General features: G+C 45.4%; 1 protein-coding gene across 5 annotated transcripts in view; it reads left to right on the forward strand.

Moving 5' to 3' along the window:
• LOC109919444 (volume-regulated anion channel subunit LRRC8C-like) overlaps positions 1–8,363 on the forward strand; it is a 29,747-nt gene extending 21,384 nt beyond the window's left edge. For 4 of the 5 annotated variants that reach the window (XM_020519450.2, XM_048617958.1, XM_048617957.1 and 1 more), the window contains one exon: positions 5,703–8,363. In XM_020519450.2, coding sequence (XP_020375039.2) covers positions 5,703–7,943 — 2,241 coding nt within the window. In that variant the 3' untranslated portion in view covers positions 7,944–8,363. Of the gene's footprint in view, positions 1–2,818; positions 2,902–5,702 lie in introns of those variants that run through there. The other variant, XM_048617959.1, reaches the window with a different exon arrangement.
• Positions 8,364–10,235: the final 1,872 nt, after the last annotated feature.

Raw genomic sequence — 10,235 nt, forward strand, 5'->3', positions numbered from 1 at the left:
GTGTAAACCCGAAACGTCAACTTTCCTGCTTCTCTGATGCTGCCTGACCTGCTGTGTTCCTCCAGCTCCACACTGTATTGACTTAAACCTCCAGTAACAGCACTAGCAAACCTTCCCACAAGGATGCTGGTCTCATTCAGGTTCAGGTGCAGACCATCCTGCTTATACAGTGTCACTTTTCCCAGAAATGGACCCAGTGATGCAGGAATCTAAAGGCCTCCCTTCTGCAACAATGCTTTAGCCACACATTCATCTGTTTTATCCGCCTATTCCTATACTCACTAGCACACGGCACTAGGAGTAATCAGGAGATTACAAACTTTTGAGGTCCTGCTATTTAATCTGATACTGTGGTCTGTAAATTCTTGTTGGTCCCAATGTGAACCATATCTGACTTTTGTCATTCCCCCTTCAGAATGCCCTGCAGCTATTCAGTGACATCCTTAGCACTGGCCTCAGGGAAGCATCATCTGTGTCGGCTGAAACACTTGTCCATATCCCTCACTATAGTGTCTCCCACCACAAACATTCTCCCTCTCTTTCTGGCTCCTTCCTCATGCAGCTGGACTTTGGCTGCACTTCCCAGAGGAACCGTCACTCTCACCACTTTCCAAAACAGACAATCTGTTCTTGACTGAAATGCACTTTGGGGCTTTCTGGATCTGTCTCCCTTCTTCTGACTGGATGGTATGGTGGCTCAGTGGTTAGCACTGCGGCCTTACAGCGCCAGGGACCCTGGTTCAATTCCACCCTCAGCTGACTGTCTGAATGGTGTTTGCACATTCTCCCTATAGCTGCATGCGTTTCCTCTTGGTGTTCCAGTTTCCTCCCACTGTCCAAAGACATTCAGGTTAGGTGGATTGGCCATGCTAAATTGCCCATCATGTCCAGGGACATGTTGGCTAGATGGATTAGCCATGGGAAATGCAGGATTACAGGGATGAGGTGGATCTGGGTGGGATGTTCTTCAGATGGTCGGTGTGGACTCGATGGGCTAGATGGTCTGCCTCTATACTGTAGGGATTCTATGATGGGTCACCTGTCTCCTCTCTGACTGTACTTCCTTAAACTGTAGGATTACTACATCTAAAAATACGCTCTCCATGTAACTCGCCAGCCTCACGGATGCACTGCTATACCTAAAGCCAACCTCAAGTTCCAAAATCCAGTGCTCAAGCTGATCAAACCAGGAAAAGCATGGAGTGTCTAAAAATTCCCACATAATGCAGGATATGCAACATACAGGCTGAGCTAAATAAAAACTGAAAGAACTATGGATGCTGGAAATCAGAAATAAAAACAGAAATTCCTGGAAAAACTCAGCAGGCCTGGCAGAATCTGTGGAGAGAAATCAGAGTTAACATTTTGGGTCCAGTTCTGAGGAAGTGTCATTGCACCCGAAACATTAACTCTGATTTCTCTCCACAGATTTTGCCAAATCCACTGAGCTTTTCCAGCAATTTCTGTTGTTGATACAGTCTGAGCTCCCCTGCCATACCTTGTCTTTTCTTAAACTAACTTACCTCATGCTCACTTTGTTCTTTCGCCCTTACCCTATTTTGGCTTATTTGTATTACTTTGCTGTGTTGGTATTATTCATTTGCTGTTTGTCCTTTTGGAGTTCTACACTGTCCTCCAAACAGTTCACAAAACTTCCAAGTTTTATGTCGTCCACAAATTTTGTACACGAAGGTGTAAATCATTAATATATATCATTAAAAGCAACAGTTCCAATATCGATTTCTCAGGAACTCCACTACAAACCCTTCTCCAGGCTGAACAATATCCATAACCTCTATTCTCAGTTTACCATTCCTCAGACAATTTTCTACTCACATTGCTACTGTCCCCTTTACTTTATGACCTATAACTTTCCTCAATTCTGTTGTGTGGCACTGTATTGAATAGCTTTTGGAAGTCCATGTTCACAACATCAACAGCATTACCCTGATCAACCCTCTCTTTTACCTCTTTAAAAAACTCAAAGAAGATAAATTAACATGATTTGCCCCGAGAAATTCTATGTTGGGTCTCCTTAATTAACTTAAGTCCAAATTATTATTGATATTCTTTGTCATAATTTTCCCACCACTGTAGTTGCCGGGTAATAACTTTACCCGTTTTTTTTAACAAAAGTGTAGTATCTCCGGTTCTCTGCCACCTGTGAATCTCTGGAAAACTATAAAATTATGGCCATTATCTCCACAATTTCCACTCTCACTTCCCTTAGTATTCTGGAATGCATCTCATCCAGTGCCGGTGCCTTAGCAATTTTAAGTTCAGATGATTTATCCAATACTTCTTCCTTCTCAATTTGAAACACTTCAAGTGCCTGAACTACCTCTGCTTCACCATAACCTGCTCTTCCTTGGTAAAGACAGATGCAAAGTATTAATTTAATACTTTAGCCATGCTCTGTGCATAAATGTCCTTTTAAGTCTCTAATTGGCATCGCTCTACTTTTTTACCATTCTTGCACTATTCCTTTTTTTTTGCCGATGGGAGATCATGGGATTCACTTCTGTGTTAACTGCCTATCTCTTCTTATTATCTGTCTTTGCTTCCTTTATCTGCCATTGTGTAATTTATTTACCATTGTGTAACCCAGCAAACACCTGTCAACATTGAGTTCTGAGGAAGGGTCACCAGACCCGAAACGTTAACTTTGTTTTCTCCTTCACAGATGTTGCCAGACCTGCTGAGCTTTTCCAGCAAGTTTGCTTTTGTTCCTGATTTACAGCATCCACAGTTCTTTTGGTTTTTACCCGTCAACATTGTTGTGCTTCACTTTAATCTCTGTGTCTTTTGTCGTCCAAGGAGCTCTGGATTTCTTTGCCCGTCGTGGGAACATACTTTGGCTATGCCCAAACTACCCTTCCTCAAAGGTAGCCCATTGGTCAGGTACAGTTTTGCTGCCATCATTTGATTCCAATTGATCTGAGCCAGATCCATTCTGACTGCTCCGAAGTTGGTTTTCCTCCAGTTAATTACTTTCTCTCTGGATTGTTCTTTGTACTTTTCTATAGTCATTCAAACTTTGTGATGCAGTGATCACTGCCCTCTAAATGTTTTCCATTGACGCATGATCCACTGAGCCCACTTCATTAACAAGAATCAGACCTATCAGACCTAAACTGCATGCTGTGCTGTTTAAATTTTCCTCAATTCACTCAAGGAACTCTAATCATTCTCCGCCCTTTACACTCTTACTTTCCCAGTCTATATTTGGATAATTAAAGTCCCCTTGTTGTAAGTACTCTATAACTTTGCTTCTCTCTGTAATTTCCTTCCAAATTTGTTCCTCCCACATCCATCCTATTAGTTGGTGGGCTACTGACCACTCTGAGCAATGTAATTGTGCCCTTTCTGTATATCAACTCTAGTCAAATAGATTATGTTCTCGGTACGTCTGGGACATCCTCTATATCTAGCACCTCAATGTTTTCTTTAATCGATGCTGTCACCTCCCCCCACCCACCCCACTTTCTTCCTTTTCTATCTTCCTGAACACCCTATAACTGGAATATTTAACACCTAAACCTACCCTTCCTTGACCAAGGTCACCTTTATTGCTGTAAAACCATATTTCCACATGACTATCTGCTCCCACAACTCGCCAATCTTAATTCCCACACTCGAGTAATTCTGCTACAAGCATTTGAGACTTTATTACATCTATCTCACCTTGTCCCTTACTATTTGTTACTTTGGTGATAGCGGTCTCTTCCAGTACTCTGTGTACCTTGGTATCTTCTCTACTCTGACCTTCTGGGTCCCATATTCTTGCCAAGTTAGTAAAGTATCCCTAAGTAGCACAGGAAAATCAAGGAAGTATTTATGCAATTCCTTTGGTTTGTATACGTCCAATCTAGTCCTGACAGAGTCCAAATATCCAAAGAATCTAAACCTCCCTCATGCACCATCCTTCCATCTAATTAGTAATCTGGGGGTTTCTAACCTCAATGGTTTACTTGTTAATTTCCTCCCTAATTCCAGATACCACAGGACCAGTCCTTCTTTCCACCCAAGTTTTTGCACAATGTGGATCACAAACACTAGCTAGTCATCCTCCCACCTCCCATCTATTACCACCAAAGATATTGTGCAGCCAGTTAATGATATCAGGAAAGCAATGCACCATCCAAGGTTCACATCTACAGTCCCTCACTCACCATGAAAACATATTGCCGTTCCTTCACTGTCACTGGATCGAAATTTTGGAGTTCCCTCCTTAACAGCATTGTGGATCTATCTACCTACAGCACATGGAGTGCAGTGGTTCAAGAAGGTAGCTCACCAGCACCTTCTCAAGGGCAACTAGGGACAGGCAATAAATGCGGACCAGCCAGCGATGCCCACATCCCACAGTGAATAAAAAAAACTATTGAACATTGTTCTCCTTGTGCCCCTACACAGTTGAGGCACCCCTGGCAACATGCAGTGACTGCACTCTCCAGATGCACCATCACTCTCACCAGCATTCGGAACAGAGTTCTGAGATACATTTAGGGAGACTTCTGTGCTACCTGCTTCTTCCTCTTTCTTCTTGATTCCCTCTCTTAAATGTTCTTAATCTACAAAGTGAGTATATCTATAAATTTGCTGTTTGTGAAGTTCCCGACATCTTGGAGGCATTAGACTGATGATGCCAGCTGCTTGTGAAGCTCTGAAACCCAGAGCCTGAGCGGCCGCAACTGACAAGACTTTCTCAGCACATGGTTATCCAGGGCACAGGAAATGTCTTGGGAGTTCTCACATGGTATAGAATGTGTACTCGAGAGGTCTAAGCTATCCTGCTGATCCTCTAGCTATTAGACAACAAAACCTAGCTACTTTTTAAACAAGCAGTCACTTCTTTTCTGCAGATGGCACTTAAATATAGTAAAATTAAAATGTTTTAATATTTAACAGAAAATGAAATTTTGAATTTCCCAACATGTTTAACATACTAAATCTGGAGAAAGGGGACTAAAGCTACAAAACTCACCAGCCAATCGACTCAGGACTGTCCTGTAATTCCCCAGTTTGAATTTTTTTCTCCCTGATTTCTTCAAACACAAAGATGCTGCTGTTCTCTCTGCAGTTGCTGCTTCCAATTCTAAATAAGTACATACTCTTCTTCCTCACACTCTCTCTATTTTGTCCTCTGCTGAAGCTGCAGCTATCAACACCAATCAGATTTGTATTCTTCTCCCACACTCTCTGTCTTTAAGATCCTTGACACATAACCACTCCCTTTGGTCTTTAGACCGCACGGCTAATTCTTTTGTCATTTAATTGCTCCTATCTTCTGTTTGGCACAAACTTTCTCTTCTGTTTCTTCTTCTCACTTGGTGAAGACTGCATTTCTAAATTGCCCCAGTTCCGAATAATTAAAAGCAAAATACTGTGGATAATGGAAAATCTGAAACAACTCAGAGAATGTTAGAGAAGCTCAGCAGGTGCGGCAGCATCTGTGGACAGAGAAACAGCGTTAACATTTCAAGTCCAATAAACCTTCTTCAGAACTGTCGTTCTGGACATTTCAAGTCCAATAAACCTTCTTCAGAACTGTCGTTCTGGACTCGAAGTGTTAACTTTCTTTCTCCACACATGTTGTCGGACCATTATGAGTTTCTTCAGCACTTTTTGTTCTTATTTCAGATTTCCAGTGACTGCATCATTCAGCCTTTGCAATCGTACTGTCATTTGTTTGTCTCTAGGTAACACAAGACAAGATTATCTGTCTCCCTGGGCCAGTATCGACACATTCTCTATTCCAGATCAATTGCTCAGAGTTCATGTTGCAAGTAAAGCCCTCGGAGAGCTCAACACATGAACTGAATGGAGTAAAGACCAACCTGGATCTTCAGCAGTACAGCTTTATTAATCAGATCTGCTACGAGAAAGCTCTTCACTGGTATGTCAAGTACTTCCCCTACTTGGTGCTCGTCCACACCCTCACTTTCATGATCTGCGGGAGCTTCTGGTTCAAGTTCCCCGGGACCAGCTCCAAAATCGAGCACTTTGTCTCCATCCTGGCTAAGTGCTTCGATTCGCCATGGACCACCCGGGCTCTGAGCGAGGTGTCCGGTGAGAAGGCGGGCCAGCGGGACCAGTCGGGGAACCTGCCAGCCGGCTCCAGCTCCGGCTCTGAAGGTGACTCCGGCGGGCCATCCGAGGAGCAGGCCGGCTCGGGGGAATCTCCACTGGTGGCAGACAAGGGGAGTGAGAGTACCCTGGACAAGCAGGAGGGCGAGCAGGCCAAGGCCTTGTTTGAAAAGGTGAAGAAATTCCGCCTGCACGTGGAGGACAGTGACATCCTTTACTTCATGTACATCGGACAGACAATTGTCCGGGTCATCAAGTTCATCCTGATCATCGTTTACAACGCGTCGTTGGTTCTGAATATACACGTCGTGGTGCCCTGCACCGTTAACATCGAGGATGTGACTGGTTACCGTCATTTTTGCTGTAATCACACAAAGGCCCACCTCTTCTTCAAACTTGCCATTTGCTACATCTGTTTTGTTTGTGTGTACGGCTGCACCTGCCTCTATACGCTGTACTGGCTCTTCTACCGACCTCTCAAAGAATATTCCTTCGAGTATGTGCGGCAGGAGTCAGGTATCAGCGACATTCCAGACGTGAGGAATGACTTCGCCTTTATGCTCCACCTGACCGACCAGTACGACGCACTCTACTCCAAGCGGTTTGCCGTCTTCCTGTCTGAGGTCAGCGAGAACAAGTTGATGCAGCTGAATCTGGACCGTGAGTGGTCAGCTGAGAAGCTGCGGCAGAGGTTGCAGAGGAACCTGGCCCACCGCCTCGAACTGCACCTCCTGATGGTGCCCGCTCTGCCCGCCGCCACCTTCCACTTGACCGAAATCCAGGCTCTGAAACTCGAGCTCAGTGCCGACCTGGAGTTGCCACCGGCCACCACGCAACTGATCCACCTGCAGGAGCTGTCGCTGCTCAACTGCCCAGTGCGGCTCCACCAGGCCGCCTTGGACTTTCTGAAGGAAAACCTCAAAGTCCTCCAAGTACGTTTTGACAGCCTCCAGGAGTTTCCCCTCTGGGTGCCCAGTATGGAAAATGTGGAGGAACTCAGCCTGACTGGATCTCTCACTCAAGAGGGTGCCAAGTGTTTCATTCTGGATTCTCTTTGCGAGCTTCACCACCTCAAGACCCTGTACCTGAAAAGCAACATAGCCAAAATCCCTCCGTGTCTGGCAGACCTGTCCAGCCATCTCCAGAAGTTGAGCATCCACAATGATGGCACCAAATTCATGGCATCAAACATCTTGAAAAAACTGCTGCAGCTCAGAGTCTTGGAACTGGTGCAGTGCGAGCTGGAGAGGATCCCTCACACTGTGTCTAGCCTGGTGAACCTGGAGGAGCTGAATTTGAAGGAGAACCATCTCCGGTCCATTGAGGAAATCCTCAGCCTCCAACACTGCCAGAAACTAACCTGTCTGAAGCTGTGGTACAATCACATCATCTACATCCCTGAACACATCAAAAAGCTCAGCTCTTTGGAGTGCCTCTATCTCAACAATAACCAGATTGAGGACATACCACCTCAACTCTTCTTGTGTAACAAGCTCCGACACCTTGACCTCTCCCACAATCGCATCAGCTCAATCCCACCAGAAATAGGGGTCCTCCAGAACCTCCACCACTTCTCTGTGTCCCACAACTCCATCGAGTCCCTGCCTAATGAGCTCTTCTTCTGTAAGAAGCTGAAAGCCTTGAAAGTCGCCCACAATGACCTGACTGCCCTCTCGCCCAGAATTGCTGGCCTGCCCCTGCTGGCAAGGCTGGAACTGAAGGGCAACCACTTGGAAGTATTGCCCCCTGAGGTGGGACAGTGCGCCAGCCTGAAGCGCGGAGGCCTGATCGTGGAAGAGTCTCTGTTCCAAACGCTCCCCTCAGATATCCGAGAAAGGATGGAGGGTGACTGAATCCAGGATGGTGACTAGCACTGGTTTAAGGATCAGTGAAGGAAAAGCAGAGCTGGTCAGGATAAAGCTGAAATGGTTTGGGAGGTTGAATTTATACCAGTTTGCTGGAAAGACAGAACAAGAAACTGGATACTGGATAATAATGGAAGCTTGGTTTGATGATTTAATTAGTGGGATACCTCTCACTGCAGCATTCCTGAACATTGGGTCATTCAAACTTTCTGGCATAGGGCTTCGTTCTCCCACAGTCTGCCTAAGACACAGCTATAACACAGAGTAAATGGTGGAAAGGTTCCATGGACAGTGGTCCCTCCCACCCATCTGAGATTCCAGTTGGAATGTACGATCTGTGACGCATTTTATAACTTTTTATTGTTAATTTCATATGTTATTTAACATAATAAAACGGTGGAGCCATCAGTCAGCCTGTTGATCTCGGCTTTCTGTCTCACCATCTGGACTTTGTTTCCAGACCTGAACGTTCCAGGTTCTGGTCTGAATTTTGTCTCCTCACTCAGTAATTCTGGTTCCAGATCCTGATCGAGACAGGTGGATAAAATGGTTAAGAAGGCATGGGGATACTTGTCTTTATTATAGGCAGAGAGTTTAAGAGCAGGGAGTTTATGCTGAAACTAAATAAATGTTAGTTCAGCCACACCTAGAGTATTGTGTGCAGTTGTGGAAATCACATTATAGGATGGAAGTGATTGCACTGTAGAGGATGTAAAGGAGATTTACCAGGATATTGCCTGTGCTGGAGAGTTTCAGTGATGAAGAGAGATCGGACAGCCTGGGTTGTTCTCCTTGTAGCAGAGGAGACTGAGGTGTGACATGATTAAGATGTATAAAATTATGAGAGGCATAGGTAGGATAGATAGGAAGGAGCATTTCTCCTGAGTGGATGAATCAGTGACAAAGGACCATATAGATTTAAGGTAAGAGGCAGTAAGTTTAGAGGGGACATAAGGAATGGACTTTTTCAGCTTGGGGGTGGTGGGAATCTGGAACTCACTACTTGGAAGGGTGGTAAAGGTAGAAACCCTTGTACCATTTAAGAAGTATTTAGGTGTGCACTTGCGATGCGAAGGCATGCAAGGCTCCAGGCCATTTTCTGGAACATGGGACTCAAATAGTTCAGTGCTTGTTTTTGACGAGTACAGACTCAATGGGCCAAAGGACTTTTCTCTGTATGGTAGGCCTCTATTGCATTCCAGATCATTATCTAGACATTCTGGATTCTGATCAAGACGTTCAGACACCTCATTGGCCATATTGTGCTGATGTGTCTAAGCAGGGAATGAACAGTAGGTACCCAGCTTCACTGCAATGACAGGGCTAGAATCACAGAGAAGTAAGAAATACTGTGTGATTTAACGTTTTCTAGATATGAAAAGTGAATGATCGTGGGGCCTTTAGTATGTCATTAATGCCCTTTACTGTGAAGCAGGGTCAATTTTTGTGACCCACCTATCGCCAAAGCCTCTACTTTGTCGCAAAGTGTGTTGACTGTGTGCTGAATGGTCAGAGCTGTATTAGTAAGGTTGGGATGTGATGAAAGGCTGTGTCCCTGTAGGGATACGGTTGTCTGTGTTGGTGGTGGGGTAATATGAAGAACTGGGTGTGGTCTCCACATGGGCTACCATGGAGAGACAGTTGCCTTGTCTGCAGGCATCAGGATGGCCCTCCTCTGGGAATGCCAGGTTTTTGCCACATTCCCATGGTGCCTGCTGCAGGTCCTCTCTGCAGCACCATTTTGGACAACCTTGGGCACTCTGACGAAGTCCAACAAAGGGAGCCTTCCAGATCTCTCTTGGCTGTAGGACCCACCTTTGAACAAACTGTCTGTTGTTCCTGTGGTGGTGATATGGTTCTAGTTGTACCTTCCCTTTGCCTCTGAGAGGAGTAAGGGTGCATTCCTCAAGGCTCCACCTGTCAGGTCATGAGTGAGTAGCCCAAGTCCCTGAGGAGCCAACCACAGATGCTACTGGCAGAGGGGATAACAGCAGAATGCAAAGTTGCCAAAGGATGAAGGCATCATGACAACTCCCTGGTTTCTTGGTGCCCATGTGCTTTATGGCCTTGTGATGGGCATGAACCAGTCATACAATGAGGAAGTGCAAGACTTACAGGTGTGCCTGGCTGTTATGTGGCATTTGTCACATGGGCATGGTCTTGTTGCCCACTGGGCCCTCAACAGGAGTAAGATCAACTGTCTCCATGGTTATGTTGGCCTCACCATTCTGTAGTTGGCAGCCTTGGCAAAGGCCTCAGAGCCTGGCTGATGACATTGGG

The sequence above is a fragment of the Rhincodon typus genome, chromosome 38 (assembly GCF_021869965.1).
Source record: "Rhincodon typus isolate 14 chromosome 38, sRhiTyp1.1, whole genome shotgun sequence".
Taxonomy (NCBI): Eukaryota; Metazoa; Chordata; class Chondrichthyes; order Orectolobiformes; family Rhincodontidae; genus Rhincodon; species Rhincodon typus.